The following is a 22300-nucleotide window of genomic DNA, read 5'->3' on the forward strand; positions in this document are numbered from 1 at the left end:
GGCCTCTCCCGTTGCGGAGCACAGGCTCCGGACGCGCAGGCTCAGCGGCCATGGCCCACGGGCCCAGCCGCTCCGCGGCATGTGGGATCCTCCCAGACCGGGGCGCGAACCCGGATCCCCTGCATCGGCAGGCAGACGCGCAACCACTGCACCACCAGGGAAGCCCTTCATTTATCTTAATAGGAGAGGATAACCAACTTTTCACAGGTTTGAGAGACATTATTTGTAGTTCCTTTTCTGTAGATGGTCTTTTTGTAACTTGTACCCAGTTTTCTACAGGGCCATTGGTCTTTTTCTTACTGATTTATGAGAGCTCTTTATATATAAGGGAAATCAGCTCTTTATTTTGAAATGACTTGCAAGTACATTGTTTGTAGCCAGTTACAGTTTTATGTTTGTGTTTTGGTTTTGATGGTGGGTTTTTCCACATAGACTTTTTATTTTTAATGTAAATAAATGTTTTTTTCTCTTATGGTTTCTGGGTTTGGTGACATACTCAGAAGGACTTCTCTACTCTAAGATTTTACAATCTTCTCCCTTTGTTTCTTCAGTATTTTTATAGTTCACTTCAAAAAAAAACGTTTAAATCTTTGATCCACCTGAAAAAAAAATGTTCTAATAATTTCAATGGCTGACTCTTTGTTGAGAAACATCAGCAAGAAAGGAGCAACCAACCTGCTCCTGGACACTCTGATCATCCCTAGACTCATTTGAGGAGCTGTGTGCAGCTTTCTCATCTTTCTGCCTGAAACCAGATCTCAGCCAGAGATGGAGTCTGTTTGGATATTCCACTGGTCCTTAGGCTCCTCGCTTGCATCGTAGGCTCTGAAATTGCACAGGACTGGGCCCCAATCCCAGTCTCCCAGGAAGTTCCTTTCTCTGGTTAAACCCTCATCACTCAAGTGTGAGACAGTGATGGAGGCGATGAGGGCCACTGCCCAGCAGGATTTCTCATCCTTTGTTCCAATTTGAGTGAAGGAAACTAAGGTTCTTGGGGACACTCACTACCTTGTGACTTTGATCAAATCACTTTATCTCTCCATCTCTCTCCATCTCCATCTCTTCATCTGTAAGGAGACAATAACACCAACCCTGTAGGGCTGTCATGAGGATTAAGTAAATGTGCCCAGTCATAGTTAGTGTGCAACACAAAGACTCATAGTTCATTCAGACACTTTTTTTATTTGGCAAATATTATTGAGCACCTACTAATCCTGGGCATTGTTCTAGGTGTTGGGGATAGAGCAGGGGCAAAAAGTTAATGACTGGTGGGGGGAAGACAATAAACAAACAAGCAAGTAAATATATGAATCAGGTAGTGATAAAAACAAAGAGAATGATGCAGGGTCGGGCCAACCAGGTATCAGGGGAGACCTTGATGTTAAGGATGCCATGTAGTTCACCCAGTGATGTACATTTTAATAGGGAACATAACCTTATTATTTTTCATCAATCTGTTTTCTTGGTTAAGTCCTGTTTCCAAGAGGTCAAGGTTCTTATGGTTCCGTGGAATTGCCAAGTGTTCTTGTGGAGGTGGCCAGGTCTGAGAGTTGATGTAACCAGTGGCTCTGTGTTGCTGCCCTCATCTGGGCTGTGACAGATCTCAGAGTTGGGGCACTTGCCTACAAACCGTTCTCCCAAGGGCTGGCTGCAGGGCCACTCATGGTTTTCGTGTTCCACTGTGAGTGCTGGGGTGGCCATGGTGAGCCTACTACACAGGCCCAGTCCTCAGGGCATGCACAGGAAGATGAACAAGAAAACCTTTCAATTTTGTGTGAGTTGGACTCTCAGGAGACAAGAAACCCAGGGTCTGGGGCACACAGAGGAGGGCTCAATTCTGCCTAGTTAGGGTCGGGTAGAGGGACAGGGAGCAGGGAGCTCAAGCTGGGGCTAGATACCAGGCAGGCCACATCATCCATCATCAACTCTCAGCAACCCCAGCCCCCAAAGCCCGCCTCCTTTCTAATCTTCCCATCCAAAATCCCAGAACAGGCTCTGATTGGACATACTGGGGTCATGTGCTCATCCTGACTCAATCACAGTGGCCTAGAAGATACATTATGTTGGTAACTGCAGGCAGGGGCTGATGCCAGAGAAGGCAAGTCTGCTGTGTATGGAGCCAGAAGTTGATTAGGAGTTGGGAAGTTTCTCAGACTCACCAAGCTCTGACCCTCCTTCAACCTCTGGGCCTGTGCACATGCAATTCCCTCTTCTCAGAAAACTTTTCCCTCGCTCTCCCAGGCTTTCCTCCAGGTCTCCACTCAAATATCACCTCCTCCTAGTGGTCTCTTACTCTGCACAGGGCGCTCGCTGCCAGACACAGCTCATTCGCTGACTGCCTAGTAGAATGGCGGTCTGGGCTCCCACTGCTAGGGCAGGGCCTGCGGGCCGGGACGCCTCGAGGAGCCCAGGCCCCACAGGAGGCGCTCAAGAAACGTCTCCGAGGAAAGGGATGTCACTCAAACACACGCGCGCCCATCCACACACAGACCACACCCGCCCCCCGCCCGCTTGAAGGCCACAAGTTGGGGTACGCGTGGATCCCACCCACCTACAAACCCACCTGGCCGGAACTCACGGACACACCCCAGCCACAGACCACTCGGATCACGGTGCACAGGCTCAAACACGCGTGCGCCCACACACGCTCGGCCACACGCAGGCCCTGTTGTCGGGTACAAACGGCACGCGCAAGCGCGCAGACAAGGCGATCAACTCAGCCGTGGGCCCACCCGAAACCAGGCGCCCACTACGCGCACGCGCGGCCCCGACTCCCCGCCCCCTCCGGGTCTCGCCCGTCAGGGGCGGGGCGCTCTGGGGGCGGGTCTGCGGCACCGCCCGGGAAGCTGCGCGAGCCTGGGCTGCCGCCACCACATCCACCTACTTCTTTTCCTCCTCCGAGTCCAAGCGAGCTGAGCCGGGCCGGGGCCAAGCCGAGGGCTCCGAGGGCGCGGGCGGAGCGGGGCACAGAGTCATGGCGCACCAGACTGGCATCCACGGTGAGGGCGGATGGCGGACGGGCAGGGGGCCGAGGGTCAATGCTCGCGGCTGCTCCCCCTTGCTGGGTCTCGGCCCGTTTCCTCCCCGGCACCAGCCTGGGGAAGCTTCCTGTTCTCTTTTGCAGCCGCGGGTCGCCTGGGGTGGGCACATCTTGGTGGGATGCGGACTTACTGTGCATAGTTGAGGGTGGGCGTACATGTACGCACACAGCTGTGGTGGAAGTATCGGTGTTCCCATCTGGGGGTGGATGTGCCTGTGTGTGCCCATCTATGTATTTTTGTTCCTTTCTGGGGGTGGGTGTACCCGGATGTGCACATCTGAGGGAGTGTGCACGCATGTGCATTTGTCTTGTGTGTATAGTCCTGTATGTGCACATCTGGATCTGACTGCTTGTGTACATCCAGTGCACATGCACTAATGGCTGATTGGACACTGTCGCATGGAATCATCTTTAGACATCAGTGTTTCGTGACTGTGTGCACATGTCTGTGGGTGTCTGTGTGCGTGTGCACAAGTTGGGTGCATGTCAGTGTTCATTTGTTACCATGGATGCATGTATGGCTCGTATTGGTTTGTGTCTGTGTGAGGAGGGGGCCCTGACCTTGGGCTCCTCCTGAGACCCTCACAAACTAGGCTGGGAAAAACCTGGGACAGGTTTTTTTTCTAAGTGGGATGTGGAGAGTCGCCAATCTGACCTTGACCTCTGATCTCCCTGCCATTTTCCACTCTGATCTCCTGAGTCTGCCCCAGCCAGTGCTGGAAGGCTCCTGCTCCAAGCTGGAGGCAGGGAAGAGGGTCCTGACCCTAGAGATTCCAGGCCAGCTCCCCCCACCCCAAGCTTCTCCAGCCCAGAGCATCACCCTCCTCCCCCAAGGGGCCGGTTTCCTCCTTATACAGGATGGGGAAGAAGCAGTGGCCAGGAGCCAGGTGTGCTGACCCTACCTGGGCCTCAGTGTCCTCCTGTGTCACTGGCCTGGGAGGGCTGCCTGGCCTGTGGGGAAGGCCCAGATAGCCCAGTGGTTTGGCTGTCAGCCACTCCTCCCACCACATCAGGATCCCCTGCCCTGGGCCATCACCATCAACCAGCCTGACCGCCTGGATCTCTGCTTGTGGTTGTGGCCGCTTGGTGGCTGGCCCTGAGAGGGTTTCCCTGGCCACACCCCACAGGACCAGAAAAGGCAGGGGCCTGGGTCTGGGCCAGCCATTCTCCAAGAAGAGCTGGAGGGGCGGCTTCATGACTCAGCCCCACAGAAGGGAACAGCCCCTCACCAGACCAGCCCCTTCCTTCCCCTTTGTCTGATCATTGCTGCTGCCTCCAACTGAGAGGGGATCAGAAGTTAGGGCTCCTCCTCCCCACTGTAGGCTGACCAGTCCTGTGGCCTGGGCCCTTCCTCACTCCCTCATTTCCCATATGCTGCGATGGGCCTGCCTAGGGGAATCTGAGGGCTGAGCCCCCTCCCAGCCCTCCTTCTGCCTGGGAGCAGCCCACTCCTTCCCCTTTCTGTCCTGAGGAGGCCACAGGAGAGATCACCCTGGATGCCCAGGTGCCAGCCCTGACCTGGCCATAGGTGTGGATCTGCTGCCTCAGAGCTGGGCAGGGGAGGGACCTGTAACCTGAGGCTTACTGGGAGGGCGATGGGAGGTAAGGCAGCGGGGGGTGGGGGTGGGGGACATGAATCTTTGATGATAGAGGCTCAGGTGTCCCAGGCCTGGCCTCTGGATTATTGATGGTGGCTGAGGAGGCATGGAGGGGGATGTGTCTTCCACTACTGGGGTGTCACTTTGTCCTGGTAACACTAGAAGGGGCGTGTCAGCCTCTCCCTTGGGAGAGGTCTGAGCAGGTGGAAATGACAGCTCAGCACGGCCTGTCCCGCCGTCATTACAGTAATAAAAATTAATAATTGCTGGGACTTCCCTGACAGTCCAGTGGTTAAGACTTTGCCTTCTGCTGCAGAGGGAGCAGGTTCATTCCCTGGTCAGGGAGCTAAGATCCCACATGCCTCAGGGCCAAAAAACCAAAACATAAAACAGAAACAGTATTGTAACAAATTCAATAAATACTTTAAAAAAATGGTCCACATCAGAAAAAAATCTTAAAAAAATATTAGTAATTGTTGTTAGGAGAGGCTCTAACCATGTGAGGGGTATTAGCTCCATGTTATAGATGAGTTTGAGGTTCAATGAGGTCAGAGGTCACAGATAGCTATGGGAAAGGTGGAGCCCCCAAGGTCAAGCTCTTCATCAGGGGCCTGCTTGGGGTCCGCTGAGGGGCAGCTCTGTCCTGGCCCAGTGGGGCTGTGTCTCCATGCCATGCTACTCTCAGCCCCAAGGGCCTGCCGGGCTTAGCTGGGACCCTGCCCACCCAGTGGCCTTGGAGGGTGGTACACAGCGTGAGGTCTCAGGCTCAGGGTCACCCTGCATGATGGGCACCTGAGGACATGACCAGAGTTTGTTTTCCTAAAGGCCCCCCCCACCCCGCCCTTGAGCTGCCGGAACTGGGCCCTATAAATATTCTCTGACCTCAGCCGTCCAGCTGTGTTCCTGCAGAATTCTCCTGACCCCTGGGCAGCCCCAAGGTCATGCTGGCCTGGCCCTGTGCACCCAGAGACCCAAGTAGGTCCTTCCCAACTTGGACCTTGGTTTCCCTCTCTAAACCACCAGTGGATCTGTGACTTCCATGGTTCCCTAGCTCTGACCATGATCCTCACTTCTGCACTTGGGTCCTTGGTCACTCGCTGGCTGTCACCTTTCAGGTCTGTGGCTCAGGGACCAAGACAGGGTCTGTTTTGGGGAGACCCTGAGAGTCACTCCTCTTTCCAGCTGCCTGGGGGTGGAGGCTTATTACCCCCTGGCAGGGCTGTGCCAGGGCTGGCCTGGCTCCCCAGGGCATCTCAGGGTTAGGCAGCGTGGCTGGTGGGCTGGGGCTGGGTGTGCATGCATGTGTGTCAGTGTGTACCTCTGTATTTCTGTGTACACTTTGTACAGCCATTTGCCTGTACACACATGTTAGCCATGCTCTGCATTTGCCTGTGTGTGAATTTATTAGCACCCTGGGGACTGTATCTGTGTGTGTGTGTCTGTGTGTTTGCACGTTTAAATGTGTGTGTCCATGTTTGACCAGCTGAGTGGTGTGTTCATGTATGAGGGCGTTTGCATTTCTGTTCCTCTCTCTGTCACATAGTGTTTATGTGTTTTGTTCACATGCTGGACTGAGTATGTACCCATTGGCACGTGCAACATGCAATGCATGCATGTGTGTATGCGTGTACATGTTTGAGTAGACAGAGTGGGCCGTGCGCATTGGGAGCAGTTGTTCTTGTATTTCTGTCTGTGGACATGATGGTGCTAGGAGTGTCCCAGGCCAGCTCTGTGCTGGGCCTTCTTGGGGGGCAGGGGACAGGAGGGGGCTGTACACTCTGGCTGGTTTGGCCTGTCCCAGAGCCCGCCCCATTCTCGGGTGGGCCGTCCCATCCCCGTGTGCCCTGTCAACAGAGCCATCCCAGCCAGCAGGCCACCCGCCTGCCACCTCTGCTGGCTAAATTTGGGAGCTTGTGTTCAGCGGCTGTCTCGGGTTCCCAGTCACATGGGGGGCCGTATTTAACCCGGCTCCCAGCTCTGCCACCAGACCCCCAGGGCAGAGCGGGCCCTGAGTGTGTCCTGCCCACCGTGCTCCCTCTGTCTGCTCATCCTCCACCATGTTTCTTGTTCTGGTAGCTACCGAGGAGCTGAAGGAGTTCTTTGCCAAGGCGCGGGCTGGTTCTGTGCGGCTCATCAAAGTCGTCATTGAGGACGGTGAGTGCTTCCTACAAGCGAGGGTACAGGCTGGTGGCTGGACCCCGCTGCTTCTCTGGGAGGTGGGGGGACATTGGCCTCCAGCCCCCTCAGGGCCTCAGTTTCCTATCTGCAAATGGGAGGTGTCTTGTAGGAGAGCTTTGGAGGTGGGCATGGTCATTCTGCCTGTTACACTGAGCAGAAAGCTGAAGCTGGGGGGATAGCAAGGAGAGCCCTCCCCGGGGGGTCCCCCCCAGCCTCCCCAGAGGCTCTGTAGTTGGCCGTTGGCCTAGTCAGGGGACTGGGCTGGGTTAGGTAGGGTGGCAGGGGATGAGTAAGGCCAGGCATTGCCCCGTGTGGCTAGTGCCACTCACCTCCCTGTGTGGTCGGCAAGCCTGGCCTCGCTTGGCCACTGGCTGGGGGAGATTCCTAAGGAGAAGCCAGAGCCCTGCCCTTGGGAAGTGCCCTCACAATGGGGAGAAGGGACTCATGTCAGCCTCTTTGAGAGCAGGACTAGGGGATTCCGGGCTTGGCTAGGCCTTGACCTGGACCCGGGATACCTGGGGCTTCCGCAAGGGGCGGTGCTGGGGATATAGGGGTTGGCGGGGCAGGTGAGCTTGAGCTGAGGGCTGAAGTGGGGAGGGGCTTTGAGGAGGTGGAGGATTAGACTGAGGCTTGGGGGGGACTTGGGATAGAGGAGTTCTGGGGTAGAGGATAGCTGAGGGGCTGGCCCTGGAAGTAAAGTGTACAGACTCCAGGACTGGGGGTGGGCCGGGCCGCCACGAATCCTTCCAGCCCTTCTTGGTAGCCATGCAGTAGTGGGCCCTGCTGGGGCTCCCCGAATGGGCTTGGTGCCCAGCTGACTTTTCACACATTGAATTGGGTCAAAGCAGGGTCTGCTCAGACCCAGAATTCACCCCAGGCTTTAGGGCCAGAGTTGTGCTGGGCTTTGTCCAGGGTCCCCAAATACAGATGCCCTCAGAGGCTGGGTCAGGGTCATTGGGGTAGGTCAGCCCCCTGGACCCCTCCAAAGAAGTAGACTCGTGGACCCCAGTCCTCAGCCTTCCCTGTCGCCTCCCAGACAGGTCGTCCCTGTAGACGTTTAGCAGGAGGAGTCTCTAGGTGAGCCCTTACCTGCATTCAGCATTACAGCCATTGGGGCACCTGGGAATGCCCAGGAGGGTCCAGGCCTCCTGACAGGCAGCCATTGCCCAGCTCCCACTGAGTGTGGCTTCATCTCCTGATTTTTCTAGAGAAGCCATGAATTCCACTTCTTATGTGAAACTTCCCAGTTTGAAAAATGTTGGCAACACATTAAACAACTTGGGCAGTGCTGTTGGGGTCCAGTGGGCCCGTGACTGCTGGTTTTCAGCCTTGATCCCATCTGAGCTCTGGGAGGATAGGTGAGGAGGCCGAGGCCAGAGGGAGGCGGCCTGGCTTGTTGGGACTCCTAGACAGCCAGGCCCCTTGCCCCCATCAGGAGGGCCTGGTGGTCAGGCACAGTACCCCCTGGCCAGGCGGTGATTGTCCCCTTGCCCCAGTTCTTCCTCTAACCTGGGCCTGTGCACATCTGGGCTGGTGTTCGGTGCCACACTGAGGCCCTGTGGGCTGATAAGTCAAGTGTACGTCCAGCCTCGATACCCCATTCAGCCACTCGGCCCCAGGCATTTAGAGGTTGGCTGCTTTTGATATGTTACTTTTGGGGAAGCTGCAGCTGGTGGGGGGCAGCAGGGTAGCTGTTTATACAGTGTCTGGTAAGAGCCCATGTCTCCCTCTTGCCCATGTGCCTTTGCGCCTGCAGATCCCTGTGGCCTGAGGCTGTGATCCCACTTCCTGTAGCACATTCGTTCTGAGAAGGGTGTGCTGGGGGGTCTGCTGGAGCCCCAGGCTGAGGAAGGAGGAGGCAGGAGGTAGCCCAGTGGGGCTGTGTGCTGAGGAGCTGTGCGGTGGGTCTGAGTGTGTGGGTGACTGTGAGGGGTCACGTTGTTTGTTGATGGCTGTGGGCATGTGGCTGTGTGTCTTTTTTTTTTTTTTTTGGCGGTACGCAGGCCTCTCACTGTTGTGTCCTCTCCCGTTGCGGAGCACAGGCTCCGGACGTGCAGGCTCAGCGGCCATGGCTCACAGGCCCAGCCGCTCCGCGGCATGTGGGATCTTCCCGGACTGGGGCACGAACCCGTGTCCCCTGCATCGGCAGGTGGACTCTCAACCACTGCGCCACCAGGGAAGCCTGTGGCTGTGTGTCTTGGTGCTGTTGCCTGTGCTGGGTCAGCTGTGGGCATGTTTTCGAGACCATTTCTGTGTGTGTGTGTGTGTTTGTGTGTGTAGAGGGAGCAACCTTGGGCTGTCGGCTGTGTGTCCTCATTCACTCATGACTGAGTCACACAGACAGCCTTCAGGGATGTGGTGGCTCCAGGGGAAGGTGGAGTGTGTGGTCAGTGGGTCTGAGTCACCGCCAGAGGCCGAGGACCACAGTCACAGGTGGGTGTGGGACATGGCTACTCCTTGGCTCACCTGGCCTCTGCCCCCAGAGCAGCTCGTGCTGGGTGCCTCGAGGGAGCTGGTGGGCTGCTGGGACCAGGACTATGATGGAGCCGTGCTGCCGCTGCTGGATGCCCAGCAGCCTTGCTACCTGCTCTACCGCTTGGACACGCAGAACGCCCAGGGCTTCGAGTGGCTGTTCCTCGCCTGGTCACCTGATAATTCCCCTGTGAGTCCTAGGGACCCCTGCCCAGCCCCCAGATTGGAGGTGGGGGGAAAGCTGGGTCTGACTGAGATAACACGGCCCTACCCCAGGGAGTCTGAACAGGGGAGACATCAGATCCTGCTCTAGAGAGTAGGAGAGCAAGGGATGAGGTCCTGCGCTTGGAGCCTGGGGTCTCTGAGAGCCTCCCAGCCTGATCAGCTTGGCTCCGGGAGGCAGAGGTTGGGCTGGACAGCGGCTCCCCCTGCTGTCTGAGCCACCCTACTGCAGCCTCGCCCCCTCTGCTGGGTGCTCTGCTGCGCCCTCTGCTGGGCGTGTGGGCACAATGAGGTGACCAGGTCCCCACCCAGAGGCTCCTGCCTGCTCCTGGACGGGCAGCCCTGCCTGGAGGGGTCTCATGGCTTGGCCTCCACCCTTCAGGTGCGGCTGAAGATGCTGTATGCAGCCACACGGGCCACAGTGAAGAAGGAGTTTGGGGGCGGCCACATCAAGGATGAGCTCTTCGGGACTGTGAAGGTAGGCCCCCTCCCCTGGGCGCCCCTCGCCCCCTTCAAGGCCAGGACCACTAGGTTGCGGTCATGGACCCACAGAGGGTGAGGTGTTATACAGGGTCACAGAGTAAGTGGGTGCCAGGCTTGGGGATGAGTAGGGAGGGCTGTGAGGGTCCAAGGTCTGCAAGCTGGGGTGCTTAGTGGGCTTCTGCCAGCCCACCCCAAGGTGCTCATTTATGCCTCTACATCCACCGGCCAGGATGACCTCTCCTTTGCTGGGTACCAGAAGCACCTGTCATCCTGTGCGGCGCCTGCCCCGCTGACCTCGGCCGAGAGAGAACTTCAGCAGATCCGTATTAACGAGGTGGGTGCGCTGGACAGGGTGGGCAGAAGTCCTGGCCCAAGGCCCTCGAGGTCACGTCAGGTCCTGCTGGCCAAGCCTGTGCTCCCCAGGTGGGCTACACCCTGGTTTGGGCAGGTGAGGGCCTCGCTCAATGTTCATCTGTCCCCAGGTGAAGACAGAGATCAGTGTGGAGAGCAAACACCAGACCCTGCAGGGCCTGGCCTTCCCTCTGCAGCCTCAGGCCCAGTGGGCACTTCAGCAGCTCAGACAGAAGACAGTCAACTACATCCAGCTGGTGGGTGCCCGTTCCCTGTCCCAGGCACACACTCAGGGCGTGCTGCACCTCCACCCTGCTCCTGCGCACACGCATGAGCTCACTTCAGCTCAGCCACGTGGGAACACGCTGCCCTCCATCCCTACCTGTTCCCTACAGTCGCCATGTGTGGTGGCTGCACTCTATTCCCTTGCCCTGCCCGGCCCCGGCTCACCCTCAGGGACTCCTGTGAGACACTGTCCCTCAATCCACCCTCCACGCTGCATACACACATCACCCCTCGGTTCACCCCTCAGCCCTGAGCCCCTTCCTGTCCCAGACTCCCTCTGCAGCCCCCTGACCACCCCCTTTCCCCAGCCAGGGTCCCTGTGCCCCAGTGGTCCAGCCTGCCCCCTTTCAAGCAGAATGGGTCCTCAGCTCTGAGGATAGGCTGGCCCAAGGGTGATGCCTCCTTGAGGTGAAGGCCCTCCCCACTGTCCTGTCCACTGTCCTTGCTGGAACTTGCTCCTCTAGCAGAGTGTTCAAAGGGGCAGAGTTGGGGCTGCGCCCAGGAGTGACCTCTTCAGAGGGACCCACATGGCAGGATGGGGGAGGGGAGCCCCGGGAGAGGGAGATGACAGCAGGTTCCCACCTCAGGGAATTCTTGTTGGCGAGGGTGGGCCTGGGCCCTGCCCCGCGTGGTGCCCTCACGTCTCCCCTGCCCCTCGGCAGAAGCTGGACCTGGAGCGGGAGACCATCGAACTGGTGCACACAGAGCCAACGGACGTGGCCCAGCTGCCATCACGGGTGCCCCGGGATGCCGCCCGCTACCACTTCTTCCTCTACAAGCACACCCATGAGGGTGACCCCCTGGAGTCTGTGGGTGAGTGGCCACAGCAGGGCCCCCGTGCTGGCCCACAGCTGGGTGGGCTGCCTGCAGGGGCCATGGGGCAGCAGGAGTTCCAGGCCCACCGCAGCTCACCTCCCTGTTCTCCGCAGTGTTCATCTACTCGATGCCCGGCTACAAGTGCAGCATCAAGGAGCGCATGCTCTACTCCAGCTGCAAGAGCCGCCTCCTTGATTCTGTGGAGCAGGACTTCCAGCTGGAGATCGCCAAGAAGGTGGGCGCCCATTCCCTAGGGCCTCGCCTCTCAGGGCCCTGTCACCCCACCCTCCATGTGGGGCATCAGGGTCCTGTGAGAATGGCAGAGCAGGGGCATTGTTGCCCTGTTGGTTGGATGGGGAGACTGAGGCCCAGGGGGTAGTGTGCATAGCCCAGGCCGCCCAGATAACTGATGTCTTGGACAAGCCCCAGCTGTGACACCATGTCTTTCCTTTTCCTGGGTCTGGAAGGCAGGTAGGGGGTGACAAGGCCTGCAGGGCAGCAGGCTTGTGCTCTGTGCTCCTGGAGGTGCGTTTCAGGTGGGGATCTGAGAGGACACCCCAGGGCTAGAGTGAGAGAGATCAGGGGGGTGCCCCAGGAGTGGGGGTGACCAAGGGTGGTATGTGTTAGGGCCCTCCACCCTTGGAGTGACCAACCACTGCCTTGCCCTGCACAGATTGAGATTGGCGACGGGGCGGAGCTGACGGCCAGCTTCCTCTATGACGAGGTGCACCCCAAGCAGCATGCCTTCAAGCAGGCCTTCGCCAAGCCCAAGGGCCCCGGGGGCAAGCGGGGCCACAAGCGCCTCATCCGTGGCCCCGGCGAGAATGGGGACGAGAGCTAGGTGGTGGGACCCGAGCCCTGCTGGCATGTGGAACTGTGGGGCTGCCCCTACCCCACCCCCACCCCATCCCCGCGGCCACCTCCCTCCTTCCCAGCCTGGGCTCTGGGGTGACCTCCTGTGGGCAGGAGGGCTGGTGAGTGAACATTCTTGCAGCTTCCGAGGACCACTGGGCTGGCATTTTGCGACCCTCCCCCTCTGCTGTTCCTGCCTCTCTTCCATGTGCCCAGGGCATCTGGGGACCCTGCCCAGCTGGTTCAAGGGGCTGGGTGGGGGGCCTGGCATGAACCTGGCCCCCAGGGGAACTGAGACTAGGGTCCCAGCATGGCCCAGAAGCCTTTGGCCACAAGGGGTGCGGTCATTTGGGGCTGGGGCAGGGGGTCATTGCAGGACGAGATGGTTGAATGCTGTATTTTTTAAAGAATAAAATATTTTTAAATCAACAACTGAGTCTGACCCTGAGGGACCATCTCTAGCACTGGGAATGGGGAAGCCCTGAGCATAGAACTGTCCCCTCCCAATGCAGAAGGGGCCTGTTGGCCTGCTAGGTAGAGCCCCAGCCCTCCTGGCTGCAGATGTGTGGGAGAACCTGTGTTCCTGTGTATGAGGGCACAGCGTGGAGAGGCCGGCTTGTCGATGGGAGCTCCATCCAAGAGGCAGGCACACCTCTGCTGTGATATGGGGGATCTGGGTGGCTTCGTTTTCTGTGGCTGCTGTAACAAAGTACCACAAACTTAGTGGCTTAAAACTACACATTTATTCTCTCACGGTTCTTAAGTCTGAAATGAGTCTTACAGGGCTAACGTCACAGTTTTAGCAGGGCTGTTTCCTTCTGGAGGCCTCAGGGGAATCCATTTCCTCACCTTTTCCACCTTCTAGAGGCCGGTTGCATTCCTTGGCTTGTGGCCCCTCCATCTTCAAAGTCAGGGGCATAGCATCTTCTCTCTGATTCTGCTTCCCTCTGCTTCCGTGGTCATATGGCCATCAGTAGTCAAATCCCCTCTGCCTCTGTCTTATAAGGACATTGTGATTGTATTCGGATAATCCAGAATACTCTGCCCACCTCAAGATCCTTAACTTAATCCCACCTGCAAAGTCTCTATCACGTAAGGGAACATATTCACAGGTTCCGGGGATTAGGACATGGACCTCCTTGGGGGCCTGCCACAGTGAGTAAGCTCTGTCCACTAGGTTTCCCGGCTGCCGTGGGGCTGAGGCATGGTGGCTGTTTCCGTGGACCTCTGGATCTTGGTGTCTCCAGCCTGTGTGTGCATGTGCAGACTTCACTGTCAGCTCATTGGCCCTCTCTCGGGTACCTGCGTTCTGCCCCGAAGGGCCTGGGTTTCTGGTCCCAGGGAGTCTGGGAGAATCTCCCTCAGGCTTGGGATTCAGCAGGAACCAGAACTTCATTCTCTGCTTCTGAGAAGTGGGTGGAAGACCCCTCCCGTCCTGGGTGGGAGTTGTGCAGGGGTGGGGACATGTGGGGCTGATGATGGATTCAGCTGCTGGATGGGCACCGTCCTTTTTCTTGAGAGTGCATCTTGGACTGGGACTCAGGGCAGTATCCCATCCCTGGGGCCTCTCTCAGCCCCTACTAAAGCCCTTATTTATTTATTTTTAAAATTTATTTATTTATTTATTTATGGCTGCATTGGGTTTTCGTTGCTGCGCGCAGGCTTTCTCTGGTTGCGGCGGGCAGGGGCTACTCTTCTTTGTGGTGCATGGGCTTCTCACTGCAGTGGCTTCTCTTGTTGCGGAGCACGGGCTCTAGGCTCGCGGGCTTCAGTAGTTGCAACACACAGGCTCAGTAGTTGTGGCTCGTGGGCTCTAGAGCTCAGGCTTAGTAGTTGTGGCTCACGGGCTTAGTTGCTCCAAGGCATGTGGGATCTTTCTGGACCAGAGCTCAAACCCGTGTCCCCTGCATTGGCAGGCGGATTCTTAACCACTGTGCCACCAAGGAAGTCCTAAAGCCCTTAGAATTGTAGGGAGGAGAGCTGGAACCCTAGCCAGAACCCAGAGAAGGAGACCTGTCCTTTCCCACCCCAAACACTGGTTCTCAGGTGAGCAGGAAGACAATGCCATCACCCTCAGACTGCTAAAGCACCTGGGCCTGTGCACCAGCTGGACGCCTGGCAGCTTGGCGCCTGCCTACCATGACACCCATCCAGAGGTGGGCACAGAGAAGCTTCCCCCTCCCAGCAGAAGCCCTGTTTGTTCATTCATTCACTCATTCATTTAACCATCACTCAGAAACACTCTCTGCCTGCCCAGGGCTGAGTGCTGGAGACCCATGGATTCAGCAAATATTGAACACTTACTATGTGCCGGGTACTGTGCTGGGCTCTGGGGACACGGACAAAGAGATCCTTGCCCTCAAGTAGCTGACATTCCAGCAGAAGAATAAGAGAATATACAAGAAACCATGAAAAATCAGTATTATGCTGTGTTAGCAGGTAAAAACTGTTAAGGACAAATTACATAAAAGAGCTCAGGAATATCCGATCTGGGGTAGGGTGTTTATAAGAATGTCAGAGAAGGCCTCATTGAGAGGGTGATGTGTGAGCAGAGATGTAAAGGTGGTGAGGGAGGGGGCTATGTGAGTGTCTGGAAAAAGCTTCAAGAAAGAGGGAACGGGGACTCCCTGGTGGACCAGCGGTTAAGACTCCATGCTCCCAATACAGGGGGCCCAGATTTGATCCCTGGTCAGGGAACTAGGTCCCTCATGCCGCAACTAAAAGATCCCGCACGCCACAATGAAGATCCTGTGTGCCACAACTAAGACCCAGCGCAGCTAAATAAACAAACAGCACATTCAAAGGCCCTGGGGCAGGAGAGTACATGGGTGTGTTCAAGCCACAGCTAGAAGGCCAGTGGCTGGAGACTGGTCAGGGAGGCAGTGGGAGGGCAGATACCATAGGACCTTGCTGGCTATGATGTAGACTGGCTTTGACCCCAGAAAGGGCCATGGGGGCGTCTGAGCAGAGGAGGGACCTAATGTGACCTAGGGGTCTAATGAGAATAAGCTGTGGGGCTTGAGAGCAGAATCAGGACAACCCTGAGGAGGCGATGACTGCACTGGTCTAGGCAAGAGGTGCTGGCGGCGCAGACCAGGCTGGTGGACGTGAAGGTGGGGGGCAACGGGCAGACTCTGAACCTGGAGCCAGCAGGACTTGCTGAGGGTCCTGGGTCACCTTGAGGCTTTGGGCCTGAGTGATCTGTTACGATTACCTGGGTCAGAAGGATCGTGTGAGACGAGCTTCAGGGGAGGATGAGCCAGGAGGTCCCAGCTGGTCCAGCCATGGGGTTTGTTCTCTGATGGTGTGTTGGGAATGCAGAGGAGGCCCTGCTTCTAGAGGAAGTGGCAGCTGCAGTGGGGCAGGTGAGCCTGGGCAAGGCCAGTGCTACCCCCCAACCCTGTATGCCAGGCCTGGCATGGCACACAGCCCTGGGGATGGGGCCGCAGGGCAGGAAAGGGCAGTGTGGGAGCTGCTGGCCTGAGAGTGCTGCCTGGGGGCAGGGGCTGAGCAGGCCCTGGCATGGGTGTCAGCAGCCCACCCAGGTCTGGCACTGCCCCTAATTCCACTCTCTCACTGACCTTAGACTGGACTCTGGGCGGTTGTTTCTCCCCAGACTTCCCAGAGGACCGGTGTGAGGCCCATGTGGGATGTGGCGGATTCTTAGGACAGGCTGTGGAGAAGGGGGTGGGGGGGAGAGTGGAAAGAGGAAGAGGTGAAGGGGCCGGCTGCCGCCTGACTATGCAAATGGCCTCTGACTCATTGCAACCACCCCGCCCCCCCGACACCCCTGGCCTGGGCGTGGGGTGAGGGAAGGAGGGGGACTCGCAGCGTATTGCAAAATTCTCACTTCCTCTGTTCCCCAAGCCGTCACCACGGGAAGGGGCTGTGAGTGCGAAGCATCCTTCCCTGCAGCTGCTGCCTAGTCTGCCAGCCAGACCCTCTGGAGAAGCCCCCATTCCCTGTCATGGTAGGACAGCAGCCCTCAGTCCCCAGAGAAGGGGACAGTGGGAAGTGGTAGGGAGAAAGGTGGGTTTGGTGGCTGCAATGGTGAAAGGGACAGTCACCCAGGTGGCCCTGGGGAAACTCACTGAACCCTGAAGACATCAGAGCAGAAGACCTTCTCTGAGCCATGAGACACAAACCCATTGCTTGGGTGAGGAGGCTGGGGCCTAGGGCTGTGCTCAGTGGTGGTGCTGGGCCCTGTCTGCCCTTTGCTGCCCAACCTCCCCTCCAATCCTTTCTGACCCACAGCAGGTTGAGTGCTTGGGCTGGGTGAGGTGGGCAGAGGGGGAAAGAGCTGGGCAGTGCCCACCCTGCCAGGGCCCTGGGTGGTAGACAGCCTGAGCCCCAGCAGGAGACCTTCATTCCCACCTTTTGGCCAAACAGAGAGGGAGGGCTGGGGGAAGCCTGGTAGAAAGCAGAGGGAGATTTTCAGGGGGCTGGAGGGAAGGGAAGATGCCCCCTTGCTCAGGAGGAAAGAGAAATGACCTCTGAGGAATGGAAGGGGAGAGTCGGGGAGAGCCTGGGGGGCCTGTTGACCACCTACCTGGCTCTCCTGTCCAGTTGGGGTTTGGTTGAGTGAAAGCTCTAGATCATGAGTCTGGATTCCAGGTCTCAGAACCAGTTCTGGCTCCCCATTCTGAGTCAAAGGCTGGGCCTCAGACCTGAGTCCAAGTTCCCTGTGGGCCTTGGAGGTGGGACGGGCCCTGGGCAGAGAACAGGAACCTCCCTGGAGGGCTGGGAGCCCTGCGGGAGACCGGGGGGGCAGGAGAGGTGGAGCTGGGGCCGTGCACTCACATGGTGCCCACCCCACAGGGCCCCTGCCGTGCCTGGCACCCCCTTTCTCTCCTGGTGCAGGCGGTGGCACTGGCTGCAGCCCTGGCCCAGGGCACCCTGCCTGCCTTCCTGCCCTGTGAGCTCCAGCCCCACGGCCTGGTGAACTGCAACTGGTTGTTCCTGAAGTCCGTGCCACACTTCTCGGCCGCGGCGCCCCGGGCCAATGTCACCAGCCTCTCCTTGCTCTCCAATCGCATCCACCACCTGCATGACTCTGACTTCGCCCACCTGTCCAGCCTACGGATCCTCAACCTCAAGTGGAACTGCCCGCCGGCCAGCCTCAGCCCCATGCACTTCCCCTGCCACATGACCATCGAGCCCAACACCTTCCTGGCCGTGCCCACCCTCAAGGAGCTGCACCTGAGCTACAACGGCATCACAACTGTGCCCGCCCTGCCCGGGTCCCTCGTGTCCCTGTCGCTGAGCCACACTAACATCCTGGTGCTAGACCCCACCCACTTCGCCGACCTACACTCCCTGCGCTTTCTGTACGTGGACGGCAACTGCTACTACAAGAACCCCTGCCACCGGGCACTGGAGGTGGCCCCGGGCGCCCTCCTTGGCCTGGGCAACCTCACGCACCTGTCGCTCAAGTACAACAACCTCACGGAGGTGCCCCGCCTCCTGCCCCCCAGCCTGGAGACCCTGCTGTTGTCCTATAACCACATTGTCACCCTGGCGCCCAAGGACCTGGCCAATCTGACCGCCCTGCGCGTGCTCGACGTGGGTGGGAACTGCCGCCGCTGTGACCATGCCCGCAACCCCTGCATGGAGTGTCCGAAGCACTTCCCCAAGCTGCACCCCGACACCTTCAGCCACCTGAGCCGCCTCGAGGGCCTGGTGTTGAAGGACAGTTCTCTCTACAGACTGGACAACAGATGGTTCCGTGGCCTGGGCAGGCTCCAAGTGCTAGACCTGAGTGAGAACTTCCTCTATGACTGCATCACCAAGACCACGGCCTTCCGGGGCCTGGCCCAGCTACGCAGTCTCAACCTGTCCTTCAATTACCACAAGAAGGTGTCCTTCGCCCACCTGCACCTGGCGCCCTCCTTCATGGGCCTGCTCTCCCTGAAGGAGCTGGACATGCATGGCATCTTCTTCCGCTCGCTCAGCGAGACCACGCTCCAGCCGCTGACCCACCTGCCCATGCTCCAGATTCTGCGTCTGCAGATGAACTTCATCAACCAGGCCCAGCTCAGCATCTTTGGGACCTTCCCGGGCCTGCTCTACGTGGACCTGTCAGACAACCGCATCAGTGGAGCTGCGAGGCCGGCAGCCACCGTGGGGGAGGCGGACAGTGGGCCGAAGGTCTGGCTGCCATCCAGGGACCTCGCTCCTGGCCCACTGGACACCCTCAGCTTGGAGGACTTCATGCTAAGCTGCAAGAACTTCAGCTTCACCTTGGACCTGTCACGGAACAACCTGGTGACGATCCAGCCAGAGATGTTTGCCCGCCTCTCGCGCCTCCAGTGCCTGCGCCTGAGCCACAACAGCATCTCGCAGGCGGTCAACGGCTCCCAGTTCGTGCCGCTGACCAGCCTGCGGGTGCTGGACCTGTCCCACAACAAGCTGGACCTGTACCACGGGAGCTCGTTCACGGAGCTGCCGCGACTGGAGGCGCTGGACCTCAGCTACAACAGCCAGCCTTTTAGCATGCAGGGAGTGGGCCACAATCTCAGCTTCGTGGCCCAGCTGCGCTCCCTGCGCTACCTCAGCCTGGCGCACAACGACATCCGTAGCCGTGTGTCCCAGCAGCTCTGCAGCACCTCGCTGCAGGCCCTGGACTTCAGTGGCAATGCCCTGGGCCAGATGTGGGCTGAGGGAGACCTCTATCTCCGCTTCTTCCAAGGCCTGAGAAGCCTGGTCCTGCTGGACCTGTCCCAGAACCGCCTGCATACCCTCCTGCCACGTACCCTGGACAACCTTCCCAAGAGCCTGAAGCTGCTGCGTCTCCGTGACAATAACCTGGGCTTCTTCAACTGGAGCAGCCTGGCTCTCCTGCCCCAGCTGGAAACACTGGACCTGGCGGGAAACCAGCTGAAGGCCCTGAGCAATGGCACCCTGCCATCTGGTACCCAGCTCCGGAAGCTGGACCTCAGCAGCAACAGCATCGGCTTCGTGACCCCCGGCTTCTTTGTTCTCGCCAAGCGGCTGGAAGAGCTCAACCTCAGTGCCAACGCCCTCAAGACAGTGGAGCCCTCCTGGTTTGGCTCCCTAGCGGGCACCCTGAAAATCCTAGACGTGAGCACCAACCCGTTGCACTGTGCCTGTGGGGCGGCCTTCGTGGATTTCCTGCTGGAGGTGCAGGCTGCCGTGCCCGGGCTGCCCAGCCGAGTCAAGTGTGGCAGTCCGGGCCAGCTCCAGGGCCGCAGCATCTTCTCACAGGACCTGCGCCTCTGCCTGGACGAGGCCCTCTCCTGGGACTGTTTTGGCCTCTCCCTGTTGGTGGTGGCCCTGGGCCTGGCTGTGCCCATGCTGCACCACCTCTGCGGCTGGGACCTCTGGTACTGCTTCCACCTGTGCCTGGCCTGGCTGCCCCGACGGGGGCAGCGGCGGGGCGCAGACGCCCTGTTCTACGATGCCTTTGTGGTCTTCGACAAGGCGCAGAGCGCCGTGGCCGACTGGGTGTACAACGAGCTGCGGGTGCAGCTGGAGGAGCGCCGTGGGCGCCGGGCACTCCGCCTGTGCCTGGAGGAGCGTGACTGGCTACCCGGCAAGACGCTCTTTGAGAACCTGTGGGCCTCGGTCTACAGCAGCCGCAAGACCCTGTTTGTGCTGGCCCACACGGACCGGGTCAGCGGCCTCTTGCGTGCCAGCTTCCTGCTGGCCCAGCAGCGCCTGCTGGAAGACCGCAAGGACGTCGTGGTGCTGGTGATCCTGCGCCCTGACGCCTACCGCTCCCGCTATGTGCGGCTGCGCCAGCGCCTGTGCCGCCAGAGCGTCCTCCTCTGGCCCCACCAGCCCAGTGGCCAGGGCAGCTTCTGGGCCCAGCTGGGCACAGCCCTGACCAGGGACAACCGCCATTTCTACAACCGGAACTTCTGCCGGGGCCCCACGACAGCCGAATAGCACAGAGCAACAGCCAAGCATGCCTCATTTCCCCCCCGTCTACTTGCCTCTCTGCCTGGGATGCCCCAACCTGCCTTGCTCTGCGAGACCGCTGCTCTGCCTCCCCCTCCTCCCAGCCCCCTGACATATAACAGGCACTTAATAAATGCTACCGGAGGGCCAACAGCTAACCGTGAGCTCACTGGAGGTGTGAGTGGGAGGAAAAGGGGTGAATTCTCCAGGCCTTCCTAAAATGAAGGGGAGCAAGAGGTGATTTGGGGGTAATTGTCATGGAGAAAAAGGGAGGGCCCACGGGGCATGGGTCCGCAGGGGAGGGAAGATGCTAAGGGCAATTGTGTTCACTGGCATCTTTTCAGGGGAGTCTGAAGAAGATCACCGAGTGTGGCCTTGGTCTTTCCCAGAGATCAGGCTGGGTCTTCTGCCCCTGTCAACCCCTCCCCAGATGCTCAGTCCTCCCGAGCTCAGCATTCCTCTGGAACTGGTCTCAGGATCTGCCTCCCTCACCAGATGGAACTGAAGCTGCCTCAAGGGCAGAGAACCTGCAGGCCCCCTTCATTTCTGACTGGCGCCAGATTCTTTGGAGGCGGCGGCCCTGGGGAATGTTCATTCCTAAGGAGATGGGGAAGATTTGAGGCAAGTTCAGAGGGGTGATTGCGCCCTCTGGTGGCCATTTCTGTGCTGCACCCAGGAGGCTGGTCCAGGCCGGGGAGAGGAAGGCCTGCGGGTGAATCCTGGCAGCAGCGAGCTGAGAGTCAGGGAAGATTCTAGGGTGAGCTCACAATCCATCCCTTTCTGTTTCCACCTAGAGCACATGCTGAGTCTCTCTGTTCTGACATCAAATGGACACCTAGATGAGCCGCCACCTCTCACAGCTGATTGCACTTAGGTGAGAGTTGCAGCCAGGATGGAGTATGTGTGTGTGTTTCTAGTTTGGATACTAGATTTCAGTGTAGATTTTGGGATACTGCCAGGAGCCTTGATGCCCACATGCCCAGTGTTTGGAGACAACCTGTTCACGGTCTCCACAAGTGTTTGGGGAGTTGTGGGTCCTGTCAGGCCCAGAGTTCTTGTGGTGCTTTGCCCAGGCCTGCTGCCTCACCATCCCCACAAGTAAATCTGCCCTTTGAGGAGCAGAGCAGACACTTGCAGCCTCTCAGTCAGAGCTGGGGCCTGGGGCGGTGGGAGAGTGGAACCAGCTGAGCTGGCCCAGGCCAGTTTGGGGCAGCTCAGGGCCTCTGGGCTGGAAGGTTGGAGCTCATGCAGACTTGGCTAATCTTGCAGCCCTGGTGGGGCTGGGAGGCTGCTTTTGCCCTCCCTCCAGGCCACAGCTGGGAGAGAAGTATACGTTTCCTTCTCCTTTCTGACCTGGGTATAGGGGCTCCTGCAGGGGGCTGGCATCCCCTGTTATCTGCCTGCCTGAAAGAAAGACAGAGGAGGATCTCTGACCCACCTATCAGAAGCCCCACAAGGGCCCTGACCCAATCCGGCTTCTGGAAGGGCAGGCTGAAGTTATAGTGTGGTCCCATGAGCTTCCGTGGCCCATGCCTGGGGAGAAAAGAAAACAGGAACCATCCTCCCCCAGGCTGGAGTCTTGGGGGAGGCCCCTGCTGAGTGGCTCTGAGACGGCTCTGGCAACATCTGGAGCGGGAGCAGGAGGCAGGGCCCTGTCCAGGGCGCCACATTTTGCATGTGGGAAGCACGATTTGCCTGTCTCACACCAACAGAGTAGTTGGTCTGAGTAGTTCCCAGCTACAGCCTCCACATACACGATCACTCACTCACGCTCCCAGACCTGGTTCTTTTGGGGCTGAGGATTCAGAAGAAGAGCATTTTGGAGATGAAGCATGGGGGCTATGGTAGGAGCACTGTTGGGCTCCGCTTAAGTGAGTCTACGGGTCCATGGTGCTTGGTTCAATCTGCAGGGAAAAGCTCTGCTGCCGTCTGGGGTGTCGGGGACAGAGCCACTAACCCAGGCCCCACAGGGGGCGCTAGGAGCTGGACGGGAGATAGGGTGGTCGGGAAGGGCGCTCGTGGCTGGCTCCCAGCCCTCTCCTCCACACTGCTGGACATCCTCGACACTGCCCACAACACAGCT

General features: G+C 58.6%; 1 protein-coding gene across 3 annotated transcripts; it reads left to right on the forward strand.

Moving 5' to 3' along the window:
* Positions 1–2841: 2841 nt before the first annotated feature.
* Positions 2842–20368, forward strand: LOC102979856 (twinfilin-2). 3 transcript variants are annotated; one of them, XM_007105935.4, is made up of 9 exons: positions 2842–2999; positions 6715–6792; positions 9300–9478; positions 9893–9988; positions 10223–10327; positions 10476–10601; positions 11292–11442; positions 11559–11680; positions 12119–12729. In XM_007105935.4, the coding sequence occupies exons 1-9, from the start codon at positions 2975–2977 to the stop codon at positions 12284–12286; spliced, it is 1050 nt and encodes a 349-aa protein (XP_007105997.1). In that variant the 5' UTR covers positions 2842–2974; the 3' UTR covers positions 12287–12729. The 3 variants fall into 3 exon arrangements, with proteins under 3 accessions (XP_007105997.1, XP_007105994.2, XP_007105996.2); XM_007105932.4 differs by lacking the exon at positions 12119–12729 and adding an exon at positions 17116–20368 and having other exon boundaries at positions 2846–2999; XM_007105934.4 differs by lacking the exons at positions 2842–2999; positions 6715–6792; positions 9300–9478; ... (3 more) ...; positions 11292–11442; positions 11559–11680 and adding an exon at positions 17116–20368 and having other exon boundaries at positions 12299–16267.
* The last annotated feature ends 1932 nt before the right edge of the window (positions 20369–22300 follow it).

This window comes from Physeter macrocephalus, unplaced genomic scaffold (assembly GCF_002837175.3).
Source record: "Physeter macrocephalus isolate SW-GA unplaced genomic scaffold, ASM283717v5 random_160, whole genome shotgun sequence".
NCBI classification, from domain to species: domain Eukaryota; kingdom Metazoa; phylum Chordata; class Mammalia; order Artiodactyla; family Physeteridae; genus Physeter; species Physeter macrocephalus.

Coding starts and splice junctions, on each gene's coding strand:
- LOC102979856 (XM_007105932.4), top strand. CDS start 2,975: ATGGCGCACCAGACTGGCATCCACG. Junction 3,000..6,714: donor GCACCAGACTGGCATCCACG/GTGAGGGCGGAT, acceptor TTGTTCTGGTAG/CTACCGAGGAGCTGAAGGAG. Junction 9,989..10,222: donor AGCTCTTCGGGACTGTGAAG/GTAGGCCCCCTC, acceptor TCCACCGGCCAG/GATGACCTCTCCTTTGCTGG.